Raw genomic sequence first — 27,748 nt, forward strand, 5'->3', positions numbered from 1 at the left:
GGATTTTTCTTTAATGATAAAATGAAGGAAAAATATAAAAACGTTTAATGCTGTTGAGCTCTTTGCATATAGACATTGTCATCTCTGAGATTAGTGTGGATATTAAAAATAATAATAGTGCTGTACACTTACATAGCTTCTGTCATTTGCAAATGTCCATGCTTGCCAAGATAGATAGCTCCTGTTATTCCCATTTTACAGACAGGAAAATAGAGACACAGGAGGGCAAAGTGATTTGTCTGAGGTGATACAAGCTAGTGGCAAAGCTGGGAATAGATTCCCAGTTCTCTGCTCTAACCACTTCACAATGCTACCTCCTTGTATATTGGATTATACACATAGGATACATTTGAATTATTTAAGTTTTAAGTAGAGGGAGGAGGAAATCCCCTTTAGAAACAGGAGGACGAGATTCGTATTTGGTTTTTCAAGGGAAGGGTAGAAAAATTGACTGAGCAAGTGCAGACTCAGTTTTCGGCTTAGATTCTTCTCCGCTCTTGTTTCGATCTGCACTTTAATAATGATTTCTTTGTTTACAGCATCCGGCCTCTCCTCCTCTCCATCTACCCCAACACAAGTGACCAAGCAGCCGCCATTTCCTCTTGAATCCTATAAACATGAACCTGAGAGACTAGAAACCCGGATTCACTCTTCTCCTCCGGACACAGGGCAGAGGTTTACTCTGCCTCCACCCCAAAATGCAGCCAAGCCTCCCACGGTGATGCCAACTCCCTGTGCTACCTCAAAAACAGTAAGTGGAGTATTTTGTTCAGAGTTTTCAATAGGGAGAGACCTGTGTGTGTTAGTATTTTTAATGGCTAACAACTGTGCATGCATAATGTGGGGCAGGTTGTGTGTAGTTGTACCCCTTTACATCAGGGATGACCCAAGACTTCACCATGTTCCGTAGACAATATGTCATCTTTAATCTGAAGTAAACTATGCAGTGGTTATGGGCCCTAACATCTACATTTTGATCTGAAGTGCCAGGTCAGGGAAGGGTAAAGATGTTCAGGTCGCATGTTTTTTCTCCCAAGCCAACCTCTGAAATGGAGCTAGCAGAAAAGGAGAGTTTACATAATTTTCCTGCTGGTCAATCATTTGGGGAAGAACCAACCACCACTTCAAGCAGAAACTCTAACATAGTATCAGCTGCAGGGTTTGAGGTCCAGCTGGGCTCCTCCTAAGGCCTGACCTGAGTGGGAGAACCTTCCTGTAATGGCACCAGTCCCCAGCAGGTTGTCTTCCCCGACTCCAGCAAAATGAGAGAAGAAGAGTACAACCGCCAGGGGACATGGGCAGCTCCCAGGTGTAGAGACTCCCTGGCAACATGTCAGCAGACTGCATATTACAGTAGCCATCAATGCATCTGGCTACTTCATTGTTGTACCTGAAAGGCTGGTTGTGGGTTTTTCCGACTTCACAGCATATTTCAGTAACACACACATTGCAAAACTTCAAAACTTCCCATACAATAATAGCACATACAATCCAACAGGATATTAATGTTCAACAGATCAAGACTTTTAGAACGATACCTTACAAGTCATACTTTGTACAAAACATATTATAATCATATCACCATGGTAAATATGGGAGTGCCAGGATGTTGCTTTGGAGTGCAGAGTATCACAATGACATTGTAAAGTGTTTTCATCGGTTGGTATATTTTGGTTTTGGATGCATCTATACAAATGAAAGGTTGGGAGGAATGTAAATATTTAGGGCCTGATTCCCCTTTGCTTTTCACCTTGTGTCATCGTTTGTACCTGTGCAGAGTGGGTGTAAAATGCTGCCATTCTGATTTAGTAATCTTCACTTTGCCCCCATATAAAAGATGGCAAAAGATGCAAAGCAGTGGGGAATCAGATCCTTTATGTTTAATTTTCAACAGATGTCTTTAAAACCTATTAAATCCTTGATAAGATCTACTGAGAGGACAAAGTGTTGGGAGAATGTGACTCACCTTCAATAGCTTGGAGATGATTATGAGACTGATAGATTTGGGATTCTTGTGTCTTTTAATGACTGAATAGTTCACACTTTTCTCAGTAGTGCAGGTCCACAGCATTGCTCACAAGTCTGACCACAGTAGAGGAACAACATTAATTTATGAGCATTGCATGCATACACTTTGTTGTCTTCATTTTTCCTGACTTTCTCTTCTGTTGTGGGGTAATAAAACATTTGTGTTCATAAAGCACATACCATAAACAAGTCCCTAAAAGCCTTGCTGCTTATTAAGGCAGTTTTTTCTCTGGTTAATGATTTTTTTAAATCCCCTCTATAGATTATACGATAAATGATTCATGCTAACAGCTGTGGAATGCCTCTAGGTGCACAGTTTTGTCAATCAAAGGGAGGCTTGCTTGCAGACATGGCAACCTGTCTCAAACATCACTTAAAAGATGAAATCATGTTTCTTTCAGAAACTTTTTATGTACTAGTCTTACAAGTAACACCTAAAACTACTGTAACTAAAAGAATTTAGAAAAAAGTCTCTATTAATTTACTTTGCGAGTCTGTTTTCCTCTGTGTAGTCAGTTATTTAGGCCCCAGTCATTCCAATATTTATGCACATGCTTAATTTTAAGCATGAGTAGTTCCATTTTATTTATTAATTATTATCATTATTATTATTTGTATTGTGGTAGCACGTAGGAGCCCCAGTCACGAACTGGGATCCACTGTTCTAGGCTCTGTACAAACACACAACAGCAGGGGGACTAGGGGAAGGTGTAGAACCAGTAGCTAGAGAACTAATTTTAACTTGCCTTTTAGGACTGACTAGATTTCAAGTTGTTTCTGTCCCCATACAGAACTGGCCTTTGGTATGCCTTGGAGTATGGCATTGAAGGGGTAAAAATCTGCTAGAGGAAAAGAGAAAGCGGGAAGGGAAAAAGTAATACTATTTATTTCCCTGCTGATATAATCTCAAAATTTCCTGTTGTGAAGAGCACTTCGAAGGATAGAATATTATCTAGAGCCTTAGATTTTGGAGAGAGGACAAAAAGGTAGGAGGCAGCTCTTGACAGCGAGTAGGGAAGCGTACCTCTTCAGAGCAGATAATCCGAATACTACACACCAATCCAAGTAATTAACCCCTCACCGAATGGACGTCCAGGTTAATTACTATGTGACACATCTCTGCATTGGTATTTGTGGGCATTACTTCTAAAATTTTAGGTATTCATGAATATGCATACCATATTCTTTTAATAATGTATGTATGTTTGTGTCTGTGGGGCCAGAGTGTTGTAATGAGGAATTTAGCTGATAAGAGATCAAAGTTGTAAGCAGAGATTAGCATGCGCTACACTTAATGGGCCAAGTGCAACTTGATTTTTCAGTGTACAGTTCATGAGACAGTTTGTACTTGGACCTTGTGTTGTTTGGACTATGTGACCTTCAGGCAGTAAGTGGTGAATGATAACTTATTCTTCTTTAATGTGAAATTACTAACTGTGATTGGAATGCAAAGAGGTTGTAAATGTAATTGTGAACATATTTCCCTGTTTCTACTTTGCCCGTTTTGAAATGGAAATTAATACCCTGAGCTTAATGTTGCTGTTCTCCTTTTTATTCCCTCCTCATCACTTCCTCTGCAGTGTTAGGGGCTGATGTGATGAAAGGGCCAGTGTTCCATTTATCACAAAAATGTACATGTTTGCAGAGGACATCACTCCCCAGCCCATTTCAGGGCCTTGTCCTCCCCTCCATGAGAATAAATCATGCGGAGGAAAGAGAACTCCCTGTTTTTCAACATGTGGCGCTTCCTTTGAATTCTCCTATTGGGGAGAGCAGGGTTTGTGCCTCCTGCCCCTCCCAAAAGAAGCCACGGGTGCTGCATCCTTAACGGCAGGATCTCCAGGAGACAAGAGCATCTGCAAAAATGCCCCTTGCCTCCTCTGTGCCCTCTGGTTCTATAACCTCCCACCAGTCTCTGTAAACATGTCTTTTGGTCTTGCATTGGGCACCCCTCCTCTTACACTGTGGTTATTCGCTGGCACCCATCTAAAGGGGACACCTCAGCAAGGAAGGGAAGCCTTAGCCTAGAGCCCTGCAATGGGACTGGGGTCCCGCAGAACCTGCTGCCGTAATAGCGGGAGTGAGATGGGTGCAGGATTAAAAATAGTCCCACACAGGGCTCTACCTTAGCCTCAGCTTTGGGCTGTTTTACCCTGCAGGTGTTACTCCTGGAGGAATTCTGTGCCACTGCACGTGCGCAGAATGTCTGTCCCCTGCAGATTTCTTTGTTTCCCTGCAGAAAAATGACTTTCTGATGGGGAAGCAAAGGGAAGCCACAAAAGCGGTTATGCGACCCTCCCCAACAGTATGTTTCTGGTGCCCAGGGCAGCTGGCAGAGAGGAAAATTGCTGTGGGGTGGGGGCAGGACTGGGGAAGACATGGCTGGTGGCTCCTACCCTGCACCTCAGCTTCTAGTCCCGGCTGGGCTCGGGAGGACGGGACTTCCTCTTCCCCTGCACTGCATCCAGATCAGACCCACCCCCAGATTTTTCCCCTGGCTGTAGGAAGCTCTACAAACTCCTCCCACCCCTCCCAGCACTTCCTGCACCCATCACTCCTCAATTGCAGGGGGAGGGATCACTGTACAGGGAGCTGCCCCCCTATCTGTCCAACTCTTGTGCATCCACATCCCCTCATATCCAGACCTTCCCTCTGAGCCTGACCCCCCAACACACCCAGAATCCCCCTCGACGAGCCCCACTCCCCCTGCACGTGGACAAACCTGACGAGCCACCTGCACCCGGATCCCCACACTACTGAGCCCCACTCCCCCTGTACCTGGATCCCAACCCCACTCCCCCAGCATCTGGACCCCCCCACTAAGCCCCCCATACCCAGACTCCCTGCCAAACTCTATCCCCCTGACACCTAGACCCACTGAGCCCCAACCACCTTCACCTGGACCCCCCTGCTGAGTCCCATTACCGTTGCACCCAGAACCCTCCAATAAGCCCCTGTGCATCCAGATCCCCCACTGAGCCGCTCACACCCAGATTGCCCCACACTGAACCCTCTCAACCCACACCTGGGTCCCCCCACACTAATCCCCTCCACACTTGGATCCTGCCTTGTTGAGCCTGCCTGCCCACACCTGGTGCACCTGGCATGGAGGGGCAGGCTCTGTCCTTGCACTGTGTCAAGGTTGGATGCAGCCTCACTGCTGAGTCTGTGTCCCTGGGGGGAGGGAGAACTGCACAGTGATCTGCCACCTCTGTGCAGCCAGTGGCCTGTGCTGCCCAATGCCATGCTGGAACCGCCACATTTATTTGACAAGTAAAATTGGCAGAATTTTAAAATAATGTGCGCATAATTTTTAATGTTTTGGTGCAGAATGCCCTCAGTAGTAAGGTGTAGAGAGAATCTGGAGGAGCCTAGTCCACATCTGGTTTACCCATTCCAAATTCACAGCCCTCCAAGAGAGGAAGGAGAAGGGCAATGTGCCACAGAGATGGAACTGTACCCTCCTCCACACCTAGATATGAACGGGAGTATGGGGCTTCAGTGACTATCTGGCTCTTTAACAGTGGCACTTCTCTCCAGGGCTTTTAATGCTGCTCCTTAGCCAAAGTGTAGTAAACTCACAAACACAGCTGTTCACCTGTTTTGCATAAGGAATGATTACATCACACTCTTCTGTGGGCAGGGAGCCTGGGAACCAGGCTATGCACAGCAGGTCCCTCAATTTGGCACTCTCTCTAAAAGCAGTGCCACACATCAAAGCCCCATAATCAGGCTGCTTTATTGTAGAGATTTAACTTTTCTGAAGAGAACTGGAACTGACCTATGAATCTGAAGTTGTCTTACAAAAGCCTCATGGCTGGGGGAAAGGGAGTCTGTTCTTTCACTATACAGAGATTCAGAATTTCAGCATTCAGGTGATTTAAGGCAATATATTAGTGTGCCAAGACATTACTGTGACTCAGCATTGATTTATACTGCTGTAAACTGATAACAGAAATTAGAGATGAAAGGATTTAATAATTATCTAGTCTGTTACCTGCTAGTGCAGGAGTCTTTCCTGCAATACGTTTCCTAAAACGGTTATAGCCAGTCTAGTTTTAAATGCCTCAGATTATGTGGTGACCACTGCTTACTTCTCTGTGCAAGATTATTACACAGCCTAATGGATCTCAGTGGGCCCTAACAGGCCATCCTTATTTAAACTGAACTGCCAGTGAAACAGTTGCAGTCCATGTGAAAGTTGTCGTTAGTTAAAAGCTGGTGTATACGTTCATTTATCTGACAGTAGTCCATGATTGGTATTTCATAAATTGGTTACCAAACCCAATAAATAAATAGCTTTTTAAAAAGAGTATATATAGTTGGCTATCTGACAATTAAGTGGGGGTATTAACATTTATCTACGAGTATCTGAAACGTTTAAATATCAGTGACCTGATTCTTCTCTCCTTTGAGTAAGTGTGTATCGCTGATAACTCCACTGAATTCAATGGAGTCATAGTGGGGTCAGATTTGTGTGAGGGGAGAATCAAACCCAGTGGTGAAGGGGAATATTTAACAGGGCGAGGGGGCTATAACTAGGAGCAGTGTGATGAAAATAAGAAAAATATAGGCTGAATATTAGGAAAAAATGTGCTAACATTGGGCTGTACCATTCCAGCTATACCTCTTTCTTAAAAAACTACTTACTTGGTTTCGAAAATAATATCTACAATCATACCATCATGAAATATAGTTTTATCGATGTAGTTATACACTAGTTTCTAATAGCATTCACAGCCACAGCAATCAGTCTTCTGATCCTGTAGGGAAATAACATTCCATAAAGGCACACTCTCTGCCCTAAGGAAATCAGAGTGCATACGTAAGATACTGTCTCCTCCCCTCCGCAGCCATACATCTAATTTGACCAGCTACCTGAGGATTCCCTCAATGTACGGACTTTCCAGGTGGCATAAAGCCAGCATGGTAGCTCCTAATATGCTTATCCCTTCTGGCCCCAGATTTAGGAAACATGGCCAGGGGAAATGGGGGTGTAGCTGGGATGTTGCTAAAACCAGCCAATCCTCATCTACTGTAATGTCCTCCTTGGGATTGTGGACAGCTGATGCAGTTTAGAACAGAACAGCTTTAAGTCTGCTTCATATTGCACTTCGGGACCAGTTTCATTGACCCAGAATCAGGAAGTCATAGAGACGGCTTAAAGCCAAACTACCTTTAACATCCTGTTTTCTGCACTATGCCATTCACTGAAAGGCAGTCCTAAGGATCTGGCTCCCCGAAATACCTTTATATTATTGGAGTGAATAATAGTGTCTAGGATGATGAATAAAGATTGATGGGCTGGATAGATGTCATTATACATTGATTGTGCTGTTCCTTTCTCATGGCTCAGTTTTCCTCTAGGTTTTGTGTGACTTTTGTTTTTCATGTAATATTTGTTCCATTATTTTGCTAGGGAGTTAGAACTACTTCTTCAAGTAGATGCAGCTGTGTATTCCACTTAGATGTGTGTGCACCCAGTGCGCTGGAGTCAGAAAAGTTTGCCTAGCAGTACCCGCAGGAGGCGGTGCGCACACCATGTCGCCGCAGCCCCTCCACTGACTATGTGAGGCAGCACTGCCTTGACCACTCAGTTCCTTCTTACTGCTCAGGGCTGGAGTTGGAGCTTCATGTGGTTCTTAATCTCACAATCGCTCTCTCTCTTTACTGACTGCTCTAGGTGTATATAGGTAGTTAGTACCCTTAGTATTAGTCAGATTTAGTTAAGTATTTCCCTGGTGATGCCCTCACTAGTGTTCAAACATTGTTTAGGGAAGTCAGGGACTCCATACTGTCAACTCCATTTCCAGCTCTGGGGCATCCGTGGAGTCCGGTACTGATGAGGGTGATGCCAGCACCAAATGTGTTGATGCAGGTGGCATATCAAGCAGCAACTGACCTCCTCTGCCTCTCCATCCCGACCTCTGTCCTTGATTTTACCAGGGCTATGTCGTTTACAGCCCTGCTATATGGACGGGCTGCTGAATCTTCGGGTCCATATTCACTGCATCCTGATGTTTCCCTGACACAGACCACAGAAGTGGGGTTGGTGCCAGGCTGACCACAAGGGGCCTCCTCGGCACCTGTAAACTCCTCAACACTGCTTCATTTTGCTCCACCAACATTACCCTGGCAACAATCTCTGCCCTTCACTTTGGCACCATCAGCTGCATCGGTGCTGCCACCAACTACAAGACAGATGCTTCTCCTGGCACTGGAACCAATGGAGATGCATTCAGTGCCAGGGGTACTGTTTTCACCATCGGTGCCAGTCCCTCCCTTGTTTTGGGTGGTGGATCAGTTATTCACACCTTCAGGGCTAGCTCCACACTTAGCCCTAAAATCCCAGGACTCTTTGGCATTGAGGTCAGGATCCTCCTGCTCTCCAGTGCCTGGCCTACACTGGGGGCTGTGACGGATCCCCGGGGTGAAACCTGGAATAGTGGGGAGGCTGTGCCCTTAACTGTCCTCCCTGGGCTGTCTCTTACGATGCTGTACTAGTGAGAAGCAGCAAACCCCTCCAGGTGCTGTGATCACTCAGCCTACAACATACAGGGACACACCCACTTAAGTTGCATGAATGCTCTCTAAGTCACTCATTAACTATACAGAAGGAGACACCAGCAAATCCCCCCAGGCCCCAGACTTGCACCCCAGAAATGTACAGTCTTACACTGCTTAAGACCTTCTCTTGAACAATGCAAGCTTATTAATTAGTTCACCATTTCATCAAAAGATAGTGGACATGTACTAGCCTTTGTAATCTGAGCAGATTCCCCAAGGATTTTAGACAAACTAACTGGAAAGGATAAAATATTAAAATAAGTTTAACAACTACAGAAAGATAGATTTTAAGTGATTATAAATGTTAGGCATAGAGGTCAGAGTTGATTACATAAGAAAGAAAAGGTAAAATTTCAGTCTAAATTCTAAACTCTGTACTGGGGAAGATTTGAATCTAGCTGTTTTTCTCACCCTATTAGGCATTATAAGCAGCTCACAGTTCTTAGTATACAGGCTGAATTCCCATTCTTTTTGCCTTTAGAGTATTTGGGGAGGAGAGAGGCTGATGTCACAGTCTCCAATTTATACCCCCAATCCATGTACATGGAAAGATACTGTCTCAAACATGGAGTCAGGGATTACATGTTCTACGTGCCCTGCTGAGTCACTGGGTTAAGCAGTCCCCATTGTGTGGAGCTCTAGCAACTCTCTCTCATTGAATTGTTTCTGTCTCTCTTGTTTACAGTTCCCCTGCTGGTCAATGGCCAGTAATGGTCGCTTATCACCCGTCTGACTGCAGGTCACCTCTTTTGTTGGCACTGGAGTGCTGGCTGTGGGTCTCCCACATATTTCCATAACAACCATATAGCAAAATCTCATAACTCCATATACAATGATGATATACACATTTTGACAGAAAAATGAGTTTCAGCAAATCATGATTTTTCATATGATACCTTACAAGATAAGCTTTTGTACAAAATGTCACAACCATATATAAATGATGAATATGGGGGTTACAGGGTGCTACTTTGAGGTACAGTGTGTCATGTGGCCCATTCTTGGAGCATCATTGGTACCAGGATTGGTACTCATCTCATGGTCGGGATGGGGGCCGGTGGCTTGGCGCCTACTGGCTACCAATGCCCTATGCTTATGCCTAGTGGTCTCCATGGAATCCGTGGGGTGTTCCTCGATCACAGAGGTCATACTCCTCATCGCATTCCAAGGTGAGATCACTGGTTAGGTTGTTGACTGGGGCCATCATCCCATCACAGGTTTAGGCATCAGTGAGCCTTCACCTTGTGGAGCCTTTGGAGGCATCCCATCCAGGTCCGCCACTCTAGGAATGGGCTCTGGCTCTGGCACAGTTAACCACTTCCTCTTTGTCCCCAGACAATTCAGCAGTGCTTGGGTCTTCTCTCCTTCCGCACCTGAGAACTATCAGGAACTTTTGTGGTGTGTGGTTGCTTTTACTTGGTCATTCAGGCATAGCTCCTGCAGGAGAATACCCATCAGTTATTGGACATCCTGTAACAGTCTGCCCTGGGAGAGTGGCCCTCTTTATTAACAGTGCACTCCTGGAAGTTCTTTGGAGCATGCTCTTGAATGCCATCTATTGCAAAGCATTTAGAGAAACAGTGCTTTATACTGGTGCAAGGATTTGAGGGCTTTTACTCCCACCCAGCCCCTAATTCCCTGATCATAACTTTGGTGAATGACAGAGGTTGGCCGTACAGATTTTAGTCCACTCCTAAGGTGAAGGACTCTAAGAGGTTGGGCTTAGTGAGTAAAAAGACCTATACCTCCTTGTCCCTGAAAATGCAGATTTCAGGCATTGTTGTCCAAATATGACTTTGTGAATTGAGGCAGCTATGTGTAAGTTTACAGTTCAGCTGCCTGAAGCCTCCATGAAGGAATTTTGGGTGTTCATCACTGAAGGCTGGTTGGTGACCAAGACATCATTATAGTCCATGCTAGATGTCATGGATACTTTGGCCTGAGTGATGACCTCAGCGGTGACCTTGAGAAGAGAGTTCTGGCTGCACTGCTCCCAGCAGGCTATAGAGGACTCGCCCTTTGACAGCTGGCTGCTCTTTATAGACAAAACTCTGCTCTCCTTCAAGGATTCAAGGGCCTACCTTGTGTTCCTTGGGAATGTATACACTAGCCGTGCAATGGCACCATTAGAATGCTCAGCAACAGCAAGAATACCACCCACAACACCCGTTTTGACAGTCTTCCCCTTCCTCAAAACAGCAGGACTACTATGGGTGGCGGGTGAACCCCTGCTTTGGGGAGGCTAGCCCGCCGGTCCAGGCCCCGCCCCCTCACACACCAGAGTCCCTCCCCCCTCCCCCCACAGAAGCCCTGAGGGAGCTCCCCCTTTCCCCCCGCAACTGGAGGAGCCCTGGCCCGCCCACCCCAGCCACACCAGGCTGAGCTGCGGGCCCACCACCCCTGACATGTCAGGCAGGCAGCATCAGCAGGCAGTGGGGACCTCGGGGAAGGGGCAGGCCCCCGCGGCCCAGGTATCCGATGGCAGGTCGGCGGCAGCGCCAGGGGTCTTTATACCCACCACCCATGAGGACTACCCATAAGTCCCAGAGGAGATGGCATTTGGGTCCTGGGTTCAGCCAGTCAACCTAACCTCCTTTCGCATCTTCCAGGAATCCATTTTGACTCATTTGGCCAGAGCAGAGACATGGTGGTACTGGCGCGGCCCAGAGGTACATGCTCCTCGCTTCTGTGGCCCTAGCCCCTCAGGAGCCAACGGGATTGGCTGCCCTTGCCCAGGGAGGTGGGGCTGGAAGTTTCCTCCCAGAGGTGACACTTGGGGCGGTCACATGGCCCCCCTTTACATTGTGTCTCCCCCCACATCAGCATGCATAAGTAGTCTCTGATTCCACAGGTCATCCTCAAGCTGAAAGCTGATCAGGCCAAGATCATCCTCATTGCCTCAGTGTGGTCAAGGAAGTGTTGGTTCTCTGATCTTCTCATGCTATCTATTCAGCCTCCCATATCCCTTCCTCTCCATCCTGACCTCTCGGACTCAGCTCTAAGATTTCTTGGTGTGGCTGTTCCATGATTGAATGAAGAGGAAGAGCAATGTTCGGCAGCTATTTGAAGGTTCTACTCTGTATTAGAAAGCCCACTAGCAGAATGGCCTATTCAGCTAAATGGCAGCGATTCTTGCTGTGGTCATTGGCATTCAGAGTTCAACCAATGTTGGCTTCTATTCAGGATATATTGGAATACTTGCTGCATCTTCTGTCATCGGGCCTTGTGCTTAACTCTCTAAGGGTGCATCTGGCAGCTATCTCAGCGTTTCATTCCCCTGTTCATGGAAGATTTAGCTTTTTCCAATGCCCTGCTTGCAAGATTATTAAAAGGGCTTCTTTGTCTCCATCCCCTGGTATGAGAGTTGGTTTCTCTGAATGACCTTAACATGGTGGCTTTGATGGAACCTCTGTTCCAGCCTTAGGCATCTTCTCTTTTTTGTGTCAGAAACATGCATTCCTCGTGGTGATAACATACGCAAGGACGGTCTGTGAGTTGCAGACTCTGAGGGTAGATCATCCTTATATGCAGTTCTCCAAAAACAGTGACTTAATGACTGCACCTAAAGTTTTTGTCTAAAGTAGTCTCTCAGTTTTGTTTGAACTAGGTGGTATATTTACCTGTGTTATTTACTAAGCCACATTCATTTTCAGAGGAGCAACATCTCCACATGTTAGATGTCTGATGATGTCTAAAATTCTACCTGGAAAGGACTAAAACATTTCATGCTTTGCCTTGCCTGTTTATGTCATATGTGTATTGTATGAAGGGGGCAAGTGGTCTCTTCACAAACAAATCTCTAGGTGGAAAGTATCTTGTATCAAGACTACATATAAAATACCTTTGACTATGCCTCCCCCGTGGGTGTGAGCTCATTCTAAGAGAGTGAAAGCTCCATCAATAATGTTCCTAAGCAACGGCTCAGTACTGGACATTTGCAAAACTGCTATGTGGTCACCAATACATATGTTTATGAACCATTATGCCATACATCATCATCCAAAAACTCTTGTGAACTTTGGGAAGGTGGTTCTGCAATGTTTGTTAGACTCTGAGATCCACCTCAAGTGGGTCCTGCTTGTGAGTCATGTAAGTGGAATACACAGCTGCATCTAGTCAAAGAAGAAATGATTACTTACTGTAACTGTGGTTCTTCAAAATATGATGGAGATGTGTATTCCACAACTCACCCTTTGTCCCCTCTGCATCGGAGTCTAGTCTCCGGGCGTGTGGTATAAAGGGACTAAATTGGGGTCAAGGCAGCACTGTCGCATATATAGGGCCCTACCAAATTCATGGCCATGAAAAATGTGTCACAGACTGTGAAATCTGGTCTCCCCCAGTGAAATCTGATCTTTTGTTTGCTTTTACCCTATACCATATAGATTTCATGGGGGAGACCAGTGTTTCTCAAAATGGGGATCCTGACCCAAAAGGGAGTTTCAGGGGGGTTTATTTTAGGGGGGGGGTCATAGTATTGCCATCCTTACTTCTGCACTGCCTTCAGAGCTGGGCGCTGGAGAGAGGCAGCTGTTTGCCAGGCACCCAGCTCTGAAGGCAGCGCTCTGCCAGCAGGAATACAAAAGGGCATGGTATGGTATTGCCACCCTTACTTCTGCACTGCTGCCTTCAGAGCTGGGTGGCCAGAGAGCGGCGGCTGTTGACCGAGGGCCCAGCTCTGCAGGCAGAAGTACAGAAGTAAGGGTGGCAATAACATACCATGTCGTCCTTACTTCTGCGCTGCTGCTGGCAGCGGGACTGCCTTCAGAGCTGGGGTCCAGGCCAGCAGCTGCTGCTCTCCAGCTCTCCAGCCAGCACAGCCGCCAGCAGCAGCACAGAAGTAAGGGTAGCAGTACCGCAACCGCCCCCTACAATAACCTTGAGACCCCCCCTCCACAACTCCTTTTTAGGTCAGGACCCCTACACTTACAACATCGTGAAATTTCATATTTAAATAGGTGAAATCATGAAATTTACTATTTTAAAACTCCTATGACCATGAACTTGACCAAAATGGACTGTGTATTTGGTAAGACCCTCCTCCTATAGCCAGGGGAGGGCTATGGCCATGAGGTACAATCCCTGCCTCCTCTGAGTACTGCAAGGCAAAATTCTCTGGTTCCCATGCATTGGGTGCACACACCTAAGTGGAATAAACGTCCGCCTCACCTCTCGAAGAACCAGTTACAGTAAGTAACCATTTCATCTCATGAAAGGAGGCCATGTTATAACAGTAATGTAATGTGTACTGCCCAGTTCAGCATAAAACTGCATCTAAAGGAAGGACTGTTCATGATGATTTGCAAGCTATATTTTTGCAGTTTAAGGCAAGAATACAGAAAACTATTTACCATCTAAGCTGTTCATTACAAGAGAGTAGGGATTCGGGACCAAACCCCTTCATGAAAAGCATAGCACAGATCCCACAGAACCTGAACTTGCCATTCCACTGTGTCACCCCCTCTTAACTGCTGACCCAGATGTGGAGCAGAACTGGCAGCCATAAATGGGGTGCAGGCTGGGATCCACAGGAGAAAAATCTATGGATTCTTAACCATCCACAGGTTTCCCAGTCCCTCTTCTGCCTTTGTGACACTGCTGCATATTGTACCCCCACACGCAATATCTCAGGACCTCTCCACAACGTTGCCTGTAATCACCTACAATGTTTTAAGACTTGTAAGTCCTGACTGGCCTTGAAGGGAAATGTGCTGTACCAAGTGGCCATTCCTATGACTCTTCCTCCCCTCCTCCTTTCCTAGTCTCATCCCTTGCCTAGGAGAAATAGGGTCTATTTCAGCAGCTATGAAAAGATTGCTGCAAAAAGGAAGGGAAAATACCACAACCACCTTTCCCCTGAACACACCTTGCTTCACTCCACTCCCTGTGATACTTGGATCTTGCAGATTTCTGCCTAAGCAGGAAGGGAGCATTTAGCTCTCTAAAATGGACCCTGTGTCTACCTTTAAAAAAAAAATATGGCAAGCAGCCAGAGTTGGCAATTGGAAAATCAGCTGCATTGGGGTGCTGACTCATAATGGGACTAGATACCATCTCAGCAGCAGCTTGGAAAAATGTTTTCATTGTGTTGGTGCAGTGAACACAAAATATTTATTCTTTGAGCATATTCACAGCAGTGTTTTCAACTGGAACTAAGGGTCAGGTCATGTGTTTTTACGATGGCAATGATTTGTATAGTGCCAAAGATGTGCACAGTTCTTTATCGTTGTAAAAATAAGACAAGGCCCCAGCCCTGTAGATCTCACAATCTAATATATAAAAACAAAACAATGGCACAATCAGTAAAAATACTAAATTATAAGGCGGGGAGTATTGGGGAAGAGGGAGGTCATGACAACAAGGAGACAGGGTCAGAATTCTCTGGAGAGAAGAGCTTTTAACTTGATCGCTTGCATATGTAGTGTTACAATCAAATAAGTTATTAATTTTTAAAGTTTTATTTATTATTACTTTTCAGATTAGAAGTTGGCTGAAAGTGGGGACCTTTGGGAGAATCTAGAAATGTGCCATTTCCCTGTGCCCCATAACAGAAAAAGTTAAAAATTATGATTTAAAGTTTTGTGTGCATGGTGCTGTGCAGACAAATAATAAACTGGATCCCTGACCTGAGGAGCTTACTGTGCAAAGGCCTGACCCTGCAAACATTACCACATGTGGTACTTATTATGATGAGCATCAACAGGACTATTCATGGTTGTAAGTACTTCTTCCAGTAGTGTTTGCAGGATAGTGTCTAAGTGTAGCCATAACACTATTAGTGATGACGACACACAGAAGGAGGGACATTGAGGGAAGGTTGGCTGAAGGTTACAATAATTCGTAATTTTGTGGTTGCTCTGGGTTGCTATGTACGTCTTTTGCTGGTTCGTAGTTTGGTTGTGTTTAGAAAATGATTATGGCCCTGATCCAGGAAAACACTTAAATACATGCTTAACTTTAAGCACATGAATAGTCCTGTTGACTTCACAAGAACTGCTCACGTGCTTAAAATTAAGCACATGCTTTAAATGCTTTGCTGGATCAGGGCTTATATAAATGTATTTGTTAAAAGATTTAAAAGATGACTAGGAGGGATATTGGGGATGAGAAGAGAAGATGACTGCAGAAGTGGAGTGGAATAACAGGTGGTGAATTTGAGGCAAGCACAAGAAATTGGAGATGAGGAGTGAAGGAAGAGAATAGGAGAAAGAGGGGGAAGACAAGGATCAGGGAAGGAGATGATAGTTTGGCCACAAAGAGTCAGATACAATTGGTGAAGTCAGGCTCAATCATTGGGCAGCCATGAGAGCAGTAAGAGCAGGTGGCTGCAAAGGTACCACCCTGATGCTCTTCTGGTGGTGGGGTCTACTGGCTAAGCCTGGGGATTGTTACTTATTTAGAAATTTTAATGATGCCCATTGCCTCAGCACCTGGGCCCCTTATATCACTGCCCTTTACAAAGAAATAGTCCCACAAAAGAAAAAATACAGTAACAGGCATCTCACCGGCTCACATCTGTTAAGCATTCCAGTGGGGTCAATCAAGAGCTTGTCCTAGCCCCTAAGTTTTACACTATGACCTGAAGCTTACCAAATTTTGGTTCTGATGGACCTCTGGAGGGAGCAATTTTCAGATGTGTGAATCCTCCATTGAAAACGCATGGTCTTTCCTCTTGCAGTGTTTAACCTCAGAAATAGACAGCATGAGCAACCAAGAGGATCTTAGCCACCATGACGGTACAAAGGGAGAGCAGCACAAGCTGATCACCAAACAGTTCTCCTCACTTATAGATATGGAGGTTACACTTTGAAGAGGGAATACCATTGCCCGCTCTTTATACCTTTCAGCAGACGCATCAGCATTTGGCTGTTTCAGTCTTGTGGAAATGTATTGGGATACAAAGAACATTTGATCCAGAGTGAGGTTGGGTGGTCTAATGGTTAGAGCATTAGCTTGGGATCTGAGAGTTCCTTGAGTGGTTACAAATGTGTATTCCAGTCAGCCAGAGGGCTTTCTGTAGTAGAACCCATCAGGGTGACACATGCGCCCTGCACTTCCTCGTGGCCTCTCCCAAGACTACATAAGGGCAGCGCTGGCCCAATCCTCCTCAGTTCCTTCTCAACACCTGTGGCCTGAGTTGAAGTTCAGTGTGAGGTTTACCTTGCGGTTACTGCATCAATGAGTTTTCTCCCTGCCTTTTTTGTGAGTAGCTAGTAATTAGCAGTTAGTACCCAGTGGTTAGTTCATTTCATATGAAGCCCTGTGGTATGTTCTCACCAGGCTTTAAGCACTGCCTGTCATATGGGGTAGCTATCCCAAATAATGACCCCCAAATGCACTGCCTTTTGTGTCTAGACAAGGGACACAGTAAAGAGAGGTGCAGTATTTGCCATTCTTTCAGTAAAAGAACGCAGATAGCCAGATATCTGAATCTTAAATAGCACCTCTTGCAGAGGGTGATGAGGCCCATTTCAGCCCCAGGGCCTTCGTTGCATTGCCTGGCCCCTCATGCAGCTGCTGAGGTTACAGTGGTTTCTGACAGGCCTCATGACTAAGACTTTACTTGGAGAAAAAGGCTGATCTTCCTCCCTGGGGCCTCCATGAACGAGGACTCATGAAACAAACGAAAACTATTCCAGATTGAGGAGAGACTTTCTCCTCTTTCTCAAAGAAGGGCTTGAAACATCACCAGGATTCCTCAGGTACTCAGGGTGGAGCTGGGCCCTTAACCTATATCTCCCCAGTATCACAGCAAGAACATATCAGTACCTTACTGTCAAGTCCAGTACCAGCTGTGGAATGGCCATTGTGTCCGGAACCAATGCACACAACTGCAGCACTGAAGGTGTCAGGACCAACAAGTTCACAGGCTTATCAGGCAGCAACTGATTTGCTTTGCCTCTCCGAGCCAGGCTTTCTTGTGGTACACGAGTCCTTTGTAGTGGAGATGCCCCTACTGTTGCTGGCTCATTTGGATCTGTTGCTTCAGTGCACAGGCTACCATCTGTGCTGGTGTTGGTACCAGCTAGGAAGCCTACAAAAGATGTGACTTCAGTACCGTCTTTCGCACTGACACTCTCCATGTCAGTACTCAGTTATGCCTCAACTTCAACAATGGTGTCTCTCTTAGCACCCACAGCTTTGGTACCAGGGCATTTCTCTGACAGGGTACGAATGATACTTCATGCTTTGGCACCAGTGTTGAAGTCCATCCTGGCACTGAGTGTCGACATAGTCCACTCAACATCTTGTGGGGCGTTTACAGTACTAACTACAATGTTGTCATAAATATAAAGGGAAGAGTAACCATCTTTCTGTATACAGTGCTATAAAATTCCTCCTGGCCAGAGGCAACATCCTGTTACCTGTAAAGGGTTAAGAAGCTGAGCTAACCTGGCTGGCACCTGACCCAAACGACCAATAAGGGGACAAGATATTTTCAAATCTTGCTGAGGGCGGGGCGGGGGGAAGGCTTTTGTTTTGTGCTCTTTGTTTACAGTGGTTGTTCTCTCTTGGGACTGAGAGAGGTCAGACAGTAATCCATCTTCTCCAACCCATCCTAATCCAAGTCTCCAGTATTGCAACCAGTATAGTTAAGCCAGGCAAGGCGGATTAGTTTATCTTTAGTTTTATGTGAATTTTCCCTGTGTTAAGAGGGAGGTTTATTCCTGTTTTCTGTAACTTTAAGGTTTTGCCCAGAGGGGGATCCTCTGTGTTTTGAATCTGCTGTGGAGAAAGATTTATTCTGCCTTGTCTCTCCAGACATACATAGCTAATCAGCAGGTTCTTTTATCAAAGAATGACTTTGTAAACTGAATCACATCTAAATTCACTGAAAAACTCCCTGAAGATGCAAAGGAAGAGTTTAAAGCTTTTCTGGTAGAAGGTCATCTAGCAGTCACATCAATGATCCATTGGTGCTTGACACAGCAGATGCTTCTTCTAGGGTACAGCATCTGCAATAACAACTAGAAGAGCCTCTTGGTCACAAAAATTCCAGTATAGCCCCTAACATCCAGCATCCCTTTGGATGATCAGTTTCTGTTCTTTGAAAAAACTGAAGAGATTTTACACTCATTTAAGGACTCCCGTGCTACACTCTGTTTGTTAGGAGTCTATACACCAGCCTGCAAGAGTGGCAGGACAGGGCCCAGGAATCACAGCAGTATCAACGGTAATACAGGCAAGCAGTATTACAACAGTACTACAAGCAACCTACTTACACTTCTAGGCAACATGTCTTTCCAAAGAGGAGATGTAAATCAGAGGAAGAGACCCTCTGGCTCCAACTCCAACCAGCCAACTTGTCCTTAGTTATCCTTTGGTAAGCAACCCTTTTGACTTCCGCCTTGAGGACAGCAGTCAAGTTACTGGCGATCTTCCTGTCATTTCTCTCCCATTTGGGGCCAGATTATCCCACTTTCTCAATGCTTGGGAAGCCGTAACCATGGACAAATAGGTCTTAAGCACTATGCAGTTGGGATACTCTATCCATTTTTTCTTAATCCCCTCTACTTGCCCACCTGTCCCATCCCTTTTCAGGTGCCCTCTCATGAGTTGCTGCTTCCACAAGAAGTTCAGACTCTACTTGCTTTAGGGGCCATGGAAGAAGTCCCCCTTCAACATCAGGGCAAGGGGTTTTACACATCCAGTTCTTGTATTCTGATATGGGACTCCTTTAATCTGTCATGTTGAAGTTGTTCCACTGTGTATAAATAGAATCACTGGAGCAGAGTGACTGGACCCTAGATCTGCCACTTCCCAGGTGCGAGGTAGGTGCCCTAACCACCAAGCTGTAGAGTCACTCTCTCTCTCTTTTTGCCCAGTGATTCTAGGTATTTATCCAAAGTGGAGAGATTAAGGGAGCCCCACATCAGAATATCCCATAGCTAAGTGGTTAGAGAACCCTCCTGAAGGGTGGGAGACCACAGTTCAAATCTTTTCTCCCTCTCAGACAGAGAGGGGAATTGAGTGTACCTCTCCTACATCCCAGCTGAATAGTTCTAACCACTTGGCTAAAAGTGGTAACGTAGTCACCATTCCCACCCAGATTTTGAATGAGACCCAACCTGGCAGGTGTGCTTAGAGGTCATCTACCAGATTGGGTCTCACAAGTGAGATATGCGCTCTTCTGCCTACCTTCCCCCAGTTCGTGGATCTCACTGGAGCTGAAGTGGGAGATAGGCATCTGGATTTCTAGAATATGGCAGAGACAGAAACTCAGACGAGCAGAGAACTTTTATAGCAAAAATGTAGCCACTAAGTGTAGGCACCTACAGGATGAGGTGGCAACTGAGTGAGGTTTTTGTGGATCACAGTGATGCCCAAAACTGGGACTTACCTTTCTGAGTACATCTGTGGATCTGGGCCTCAGTTCCCAATCTATAAAAAATGGAGATAATATTTCCTTACCTCACATGGAGTTGTGAGGCACTCGGATACTATGGTAATAAGGGCCATATAAATATCATAGATAGGAATATATGCTATCTATCTAACTATTTAATGCTAAGGAAGGAGATAAAGTAGTATAGATCGCCACCCTGTTATTAGACTCTGACTTGAAGTTAAGATTTACATATAGGATCACTACTGAGGTAGGTCACTGATCTGGCTCCCCAAGTTTAGAGTTTCCTCCTAAACAATTCAGAAATATATTCAGAACTGATAATTTTCAAATAATTAGCATACAACTTTCTGATAAAAGCACAATGAACAAATTAGTACGCATACATGTTCACTGGCTATGAAATTGTGAACCACTATGTAGGCTTTTATTTATTTACTTTAAATAAATGTTTTTAGCTCTAGTGGTTGTGAAAATAACATTAGATACATAAACATAAATGCAGAGGTGTGGGCTGGCATCTACAGAGAGCTTTAAATAACACCTATTACAAAAATAATAAATATTAATTCCCCTCAAACACCACCACCTATTCTGAGCTCTAGGTGACTTTGCCAAAAGTTAAAAATACAGTCAAAATAAAATTAAAACCAGCTTCTCCACCTTCGTAAGTTAAAATAATAACAACGAATAACCAACTACAGAAACATCAAAGCCAAACCAACCCTCCTTCCTTCATTGTATCCCTGTCTCTCCAAAGGAATCTTGCAGTAAGTACGCCATGAAGGACAACATATCTGGAACTCTCTCCCTCAATCCAAAATTGCCAAAATCAGAGGGCCCTTCACGGAGACTGCCCTGTCAGCAGCTTCTTCTCTTTTATACTAAAGAGACACTTGCTTGAGCACCTTCACTGATCACAACTGTGGCAATATGGCACAGGGAGCGAGGTAGTCTCTCAGTTAGGCTAGTACAAAGCTCTGAGAGCTGTGAAACAAACCACTTACCTCAATAGGTCATTGTAGTGCTTCCTCCCTGTCAGCCTTGGAAAGAGTCAAAGCTCCAGAGCCCAAACTACATATTTCTCTGAGTTATTTTACCAAGGTTATGGATGAGTCAGTATTGGGCTTGAGACTAAAAGTATGCATTTTTTTACCCAGCTATCTTTATAATATAGCCTTGCAGACTTGTCACAAATGTCCATCAGTCTTGGTATCAAATATCTACTCACCCACCTTTCTCCTGGACAATGATGATGATGAAGAAAAAAATTGATTTAATCAAAAAATATACCTAAGTAAAGTGATCCAGTCATTTTAGGCTTTAAAATCAAATGGTTTGTTTATACAGTGCCTAGCACAATGGGGTCAGGGTCCATGAATAGGGCTCCTAGGCTCTATGGTAGTAAATAATATTTGGCAGATAGTAAATTTGTTGAATTTAAATCAGATTTGGCCAGCTGTGGAGCAGTACTTGTTTTACCTCATTTATTTGGTACTCAAAATATTTGCTGAAAGTGAAAAATTAAGAGCCTATGGGTTATTCACACAGGGCTAACTTCTCCAGGGTACCTAGCATTCTGGCCTGCGTCCAGCAAGGCACTGAAGCAAGGGCTTAGCTTTAATATAAATAATCCCATTGACTTCAGTGGGTCAGGATGAAGCCTGGGGTAGGCTAGGCTCACAGGTAAAGAACCCTCTTCCCTTGCCCATTTTGAACATCACAGTATTTTTGGAGTGCCACCGTAAGTATAATTTAAATTGGTTTGTCACACAACCCTGTGTGTTGGCTTGCACTGCAAATATCAATTTAAATCTCTGCCTGTCATCTTCCTGCTACAGCTCCTTGTCAGCTAGTTTGCCTACTCCCCATGCTATGGTAAGAGACAAGGTCAGTTTATGTAGGTTTGAAAGAGGAAGAGGAGCAGGCTTCAGACTCAAGAGCACTGAGCAGAGCATGTGTGTATACCTACAGTGTACATTTTTAAGGATATACAGTACAGACATATAAGAAGGGGACATGTAAAATCTGAAACAGGTTTTAATATTAGGTAACTGTGATGGTTCTGAGGTACCCAGGACTCTGAATCACATTTTTACCACTCCCCCCCGCCTTGAGTGAGAGGGAGACTTGCTTGTGCGTAACTGGGTATCAGTTCCCTGTCACCAGCAGCACAGGTGCCGATTTTCCAATGTGCCAAGGGGTGCTCAACCCCTGGTTCTGCCCCAGGCCCCAACCCCACTCCACTCCTTCCCCCCAAAGCCCCACCCCCATCCACCTCTTCCTGCCGTGTTCCACCCCCTCCCCCGAGCACGCCGTGTCCTCACTCCTTCCCCGTCCCACCCCGCATGCTACAAAACAGCTGATTGCAGCAGGGAGGGAGTGGGAGGTGCTGATGGGCAGAGCCCGCCAGCAGGCTGGAGGCTCTGGGGGGAGGGGGAGGTTCTGATGGGGGCTGCCGCTGGGTGCTCAGCACCAACCATTTTTTCCCTGTGGATGTGCCTTTGACCATCATCCTGTTAGTCACCAAAACACTCCTTTCTGGACCATGTCAGCCCTTATTTTGCCTTGCAAGTTAACAATAGGTGTACTCCAGCCCCGAGACCCTTTGAAGCATTCCCTTGTAGTAGCATATCCACTGAACACTCACCAAAATACTTGGTGTGCTGTCCCTATGGCAGGGGTGGGCAAACGTTTTGGCCCGAGGGCCACATTGGGGTTGTGAAACGGTATGGAGGGCTGGGTAGGGAAGGCTGTGCCTCCCCAAACAGCCTGGCCCCCACCCCCTATCCGCCCCTTCCCACTTCCCGCCCCCTGACTGCCCCCCTCAGAACCCTCCTGCTCCTTGTCCCCTGACTACCCTGACCCATCCACCCCCCCACCGCTTCTTGTCCCCTGATCACCCTCTCCCAGGACCCCCGTCCCTAACTGCCTCCCCCCAGGACCCCACCCCCTATCCAGCCCCCCTGTCTCCCCCTTCCCCCACCAGGACCCTCCCATCTAACCCCCCCACTCCCTGTCTGCTGACCGCCCCCCTCCCCGAACCTCTGCCCCATCCGACTGCCCCCCCCACGACCCCTTACCATGCTGCTTAGAGCGTCAGGACAGGCTTGTTGGAAAGCCTGGCAGGTGGGTGGGCGCAAGCCATGCTGCTCGTGCAGCAGCATGGCTGCAGGGGAGGGAGGACAGCGGGGGAGTGGCCAGGGGCAAGCCTCCCTGGCCAGGAGCTCAGGGGCCGGGCAGGACGGTCCTGCGGGCCAGATGTGGCCCACGGGCCGTAGTTTGCCCACCTCTGCCCTATGGGAACAGTGTACACACTACCTTGTATGATTCAACTCAGGATCATCATTTAACAAGAAGTTAATGATCAAAGATTCAAGAGATAGTGAGTAAGGATAACGGAATAAAGTAAAAGCTGTTTTATCTGGCACTTCACCAACCAGAAATCTCTATAAACCAACATTTCTGATCTTTACTGAAATTCCGGGTTTATAGTTGGTTTGGCATGGGGCTGGCAGTGGGTTGGGGTGTGGGAGAGGATGTGGAGCAGGGGTTCTGGGAGGGAGTTTGGGTGCAGGAGGGGGTTCGGGGCAGCGGGCTGGGGCGTGGGGTGCCGGATTCAGGGGGCGTTCACCTTGGGCAGCTCCCCACAAGCGGTGACCTGTCCGGGCTGCTCCTAGGCAGAGGCGTGGCAGGTGGCTCTGCGCGCTGCCTCCTCCCGCAGGCGCTGCCCTCGCAGCTCCCATTGGCCACGGTTCCCAGCCAATAGGAGCTGCAGAGCTAATGCTTGGGGCAGGGCTGGGGCAGCGTGTGAAGCTGCTTGCCGCGCGTCCGCCTAGGAACAGCCCGGACAGCTCGCCGCTTGTGGGGAGCTGCCTGACGTGAGTGCCCGCTGAATACAGCACTCCGCACTTCCTCCCGCACCCCAATCCACTGCCCCAAGCCCCTTCCCACACCCAAACTCCCTCCCTCTTTGTTAAACAGCATTTTTCACTTACTGGCACCTCCTATTCCCCCAACATGCCGGATAAAACAGCTTTTACTGTACATAAAAAATCATAACATGCTTTCTAGAGACTAAACTTAGTTTAACAAGCTAACTGCCTGTCGAAAGAAGTTTATCTCACCTAAAGCCTTTTGCAGCATTTTCCACGGAGGTAGGTAGAGATCCAGTTTTCATGAATGTAAACACACTGCCTGTTTACTTTCCAGTTGGAAGATCAAAGGGTGTCTTTTTGCCTTCTTATATCCCTAAAGTTCATTGTCTGTACTGAGTCAGGATAGTTCCCATTGTGCTGTGCTGCTGCCCTTTTGATTTCATCTCCCCCTGTTTACTTCATATGTAGATGTGTAGCCATTGTATTAGCTTACAATGCTTTATTCACATGCTGACAGAGACAAATGAATAAACATCTTTCCTCAGACACAAAACATGTTTTTTGCAGTGTTGTAGTCATGTTGGTCCCAGGATATTAGAGAGACAAGGTGAGTGAGGTAATTTCTCTTACTGGACCAACTTCTGTTGGTGAAAGAGACCTGAAAAAGAGCTCTATGTAGCTCAAAAGCTTGTCTCTTTCACCAAAAGACGTTGGTCCAATAAAAGACATCACCCCCTTTGTCTTTTCTAGAAAACCTGTTTGTCAACTCTGCCTTGATACAGTCTTTAAAACACATTTTTGGTATACGTACATAGCTCCTTATGTAGTATTTGTACAAACATTTCACGTTGATAATAATGACCAACAAGCATGATGTTGGCTTTCATTAAGACATCATATGACATTCTTTGATGAGCCAGAATGTATAGGATATTCTTTTAACTCCCTTGCCAGTTGGCAGTGAGAGTTTTTTGGGTCACAGTAATATTCCTACATTTGTAGATGTATGTAATGTGTATTATAGCATCAGATATCTTAACCAGATACCTCTAGCTCTCTCCCCACAAATATATAACCTTTGCAATTCAGCCTTGAAATGTGTACTCAAAAACAATTTCACCATGTGTTTGCGTGTCCTAATTTATTACTAGCAAAACAGGTTAAAATGGTTTCCATTTTATATATTGTAGACATGTTCACCAAAAGCATTACATTTTTGTTACATATTGGTTGGAAGAGCTGTACTAAGATGCCAAAATTTTCTGGCCCAAAATGCAAGTTTTGTGCTTAACTCAGTGGCACGATGCTGTAAGGGCATTCTATGTTTGTGCAAGATAATTGCTCCAGAGTCCTGAAGTTAGCCTTTCTGTTATGGATCAGTTACTGTTCCCATTGAAGTCGGTGGCAAAACTCCCAGTGGCTTCAGGAGGAGGATCGATTCTCTGAGATTCTCAACAATAGAACTGTAGGGAAAATATAGTAAAAATGCTTCAGAATAGTAAGTTCTCCATTTCATCCAGTTTCCTCATTCCTGACTCTGAGCTTACTATTCACATATGATGGTGATAGTTTCTTTAATTGTTCACAACGGGGTAAATTCTTTATTACACCCCTACTTTCCACTGAAATTAGTAGAGATTCACAGGTGTAATTGAAGGCACAATGTAGCCTACTGTTTTAATATTTTAACTACTGAAATTAATATTATATCTATTACGGATAAGGATGGCAGAACAGCTGCAGCTGGGAGACTATTTAATGGTGGTAAACTGGGAAAGCATTCCCCATCTAAACAATTCTACTTGGGACTGCTGGTGAATACAAACTTCTAGTGATGTGTCAAGGCAGATGGAGAAAAAACCCTTTCAGGGAAGCCTTTCTTCACAAAAAATTATGAAAAATGTGCTGTTTCTAAGAGGCCCATCAACCATAGCCTCTAAATGCCAAATACAATAATTAAGATTGGCATCATGTTATCAATGTCAGACTTTATTGTGAATTCCTTTTTTATTTTTTCCCAGTCCTTGGGCACTTTGCTTCCTAATTTATTTGTGTGTGCACACATACATGAGATTTTCTGTTCTTTGAATATGGTGGGAGCAGGTGGGTTTTCCATTATGCTCTGAAGACTGTCGAACTTGTCCTTAAACTTCTCTCTTCTGAAAGGCCAGAATTTCTCAAACCTTTGAAAGCTAAATCACCCTTCAGCAAAATGAAACCAATTGTGCTGCTCTTCAGCCCTGCTGTATGTTATTAAATACACACACATCTTAATTTACACATTTTCTGTGCCCTTACTTCAGCTAGTTCTTTGTGCCCCCTGGGGGGATGTGCCCTGCAGTTTAGGAAATGGCATTCTGTTCTATATACTATTCTATATAGGTTCTTATATCATGCTCATCGCCATAGTATCTGAGGCACAGGCGTTGACTTTCCAATGTGCTGGGGTGGTGCTCTCCCCCAGCTTTGCCCCAGGCCCAGACCCCACTCCACCCCTTCCCCGACATATCCCTGCCCTGCTCCTCCCCCTCCCCCAAACACGCTGCATCCTTGAACCTCCTGCACGCTGCAAAACAGCTGATTGTGGCAGGTGGGAGGCACAGTGAGGGAGAGGTTCTGATGGGGGAGGGGCTGCCGGTGGGTGCTCCGCACCCTCCATTTTTTCCCTGTGGGTGCTCCAGCCACGGAGCACCCATGGAGTCAGCACCTATTCTCTGAGGACTTTCCAGTAAGTGAATCAAACAACATGATTGCATATCCGTCACTTGTTGTTTATTCTCTTATCTTCTTCTCTCCAGGGGAAGAGTCATGTGCAGTGGAGGGTCTTGTATTGGTAAGGTTTCTTTAAAAAAAAAAAAAATGTGTTGCTATGAGTTTGTTAGAGACAGCAAAGCCAAAGAAATGTGCCTTGCACTTAGAGCAGAAAGAGGTAAGGTTTGTGATGGCCACTAATTCTTGGTCATTTCACAATTGTGGGCTCTCACAAGCTTTGTCCTCCATCATAATTAGCTGCATTGTTCCAGAAGAGCACAGTTGTCACTGTGGGTCAAGAATGGAAAGGTCCAACCCATTGAGGACCTTTCAGATTAATTCAATGCTCTGTTCTCAACACCAGAAGTGAGCCAGTGGAGGGCATGGAGCATTGATGTGTGCAGTGTTCTCAGGGATTTGTTCTGGTAACAGGTTGGGACGCTGCGTTCTATACAAACTGGAATGTCTTGTTTGCTACCACCTTCGCACACAATCAGTAAATAACAATAATTATAGCATCTAATGTTTCAAAAGCCCTTTAAGACAAGAGACAATTTTATAACATCCCCTCCAGACAGGGAAGAAAAACAGCTGAACGCAGTTTTTTGGATGAGACATCCCCTTCCTTACTAATTTCTTTGGGGATGGTGCAGAATGTCATCACTCCATGAGTCTTGCACCTGGGTCTGTGGAGTTCCCAATCAGTGGTCACCTCCTGCTCCTACCCAGTGGCTTGCTACTAACCAACTGAGTGGAGAGACCATGAAACCTGAAACTACATCAGGCAAGCCTCTCCCAGGGTCTGATTGGAGAAACATCAGGATCTCTGATAGGTGAGGGCTTCCTACTCCAACTCAGAAAGAAACAAGAAAGTTGTCCACACATCTGGGCTCTACCTGCCTGCTACACTGGACCCTGCCTTCTCACCTGATTTCTGGTTACTGCTTCCCTGCCTTGTTTCTGCTTTTCTGACCTGTTCCAGGTTCTTGATCCTTGCTCCCAGTCTCAGATTCCAACTCTGACTCTTGGTTCAACTCATGATTCTGATTTCAGCTCTGACCCTTGGCCCAACTCCCAACTAACTCCTGCTCCATCCACTAGACCCGGTGCCAATATCCCAGCCCCAACAGTTTGTGCAGACCATTACCCTAAGAGGTTGGCCTAGGAAAGGTATATG

At 45.7% G+C, this 27,748-nt stretch overlaps 1 protein-coding gene and 1 long non-coding RNA gene across 19 annotated transcripts in view; one reads left to right on the forward strand and one right to left on the reverse strand.

Annotated features, from left to right (window-relative positions):
- Positions 1-27,748, forward strand: part of PRKAG2 (protein kinase AMP-activated non-catalytic subunit gamma 2) — a 386,863-nt gene that overhangs the window by 252,610 nt on the left and 106,505 nt on the right. For 13 of the 14 annotated variants that reach the window (XR_012157633.1, XR_012157635.1, XR_012157636.1 and 10 more), the window contains one exon: positions 540-751. Coding sequence is in view for 9 of the 14 variants with exons in the window: in XM_073334621.1 (XP_073190722.1) it covers positions 540-751 (212 nt within the window). In the remaining 5 variants the exon portion in view is untranslated. Of the gene's footprint in view, positions 1-539; positions 752-27,748 lie in introns of those variants that run through there. The other variant, XM_073334628.1, reaches the window with a different exon arrangement.
- Positions 1-27,748, reverse strand: part of LOC140907811 (uncharacterized) — a 45,785-nt gene that overhangs the window by 5,122 nt on the left and 12,915 nt on the right. For 2 of the 5 annotated variants that reach the window (XR_012157641.1, XR_012157637.1), the window contains exons 3-4: positions 19,937-19,977; positions 1,967-2,082 (exon numbers count right to left, since the gene is read on the reverse strand). The exons of 2 other annotated variants lie outside the window; for them this stretch is intronic. This is a non-coding gene — a long non-coding RNA (uncharacterized lncRNA). Of the gene's footprint in view, positions 1-1,966; positions 2,083-19,936; positions 19,978-24,801; positions 25,284-27,748 lie in introns of those variants that run through there. One more of the 5 variants, XR_012157639.1, reaches the window with a different exon arrangement.

Source organism: Lepidochelys kempii, chromosome 2, assembly GCF_965140265.1.
Source record: "Lepidochelys kempii isolate rLepKem1 chromosome 2, rLepKem1.hap2, whole genome shotgun sequence".
Taxonomy (NCBI): Eukaryota; Metazoa; Chordata; order Testudines; family Cheloniidae; genus Lepidochelys; species Lepidochelys kempii.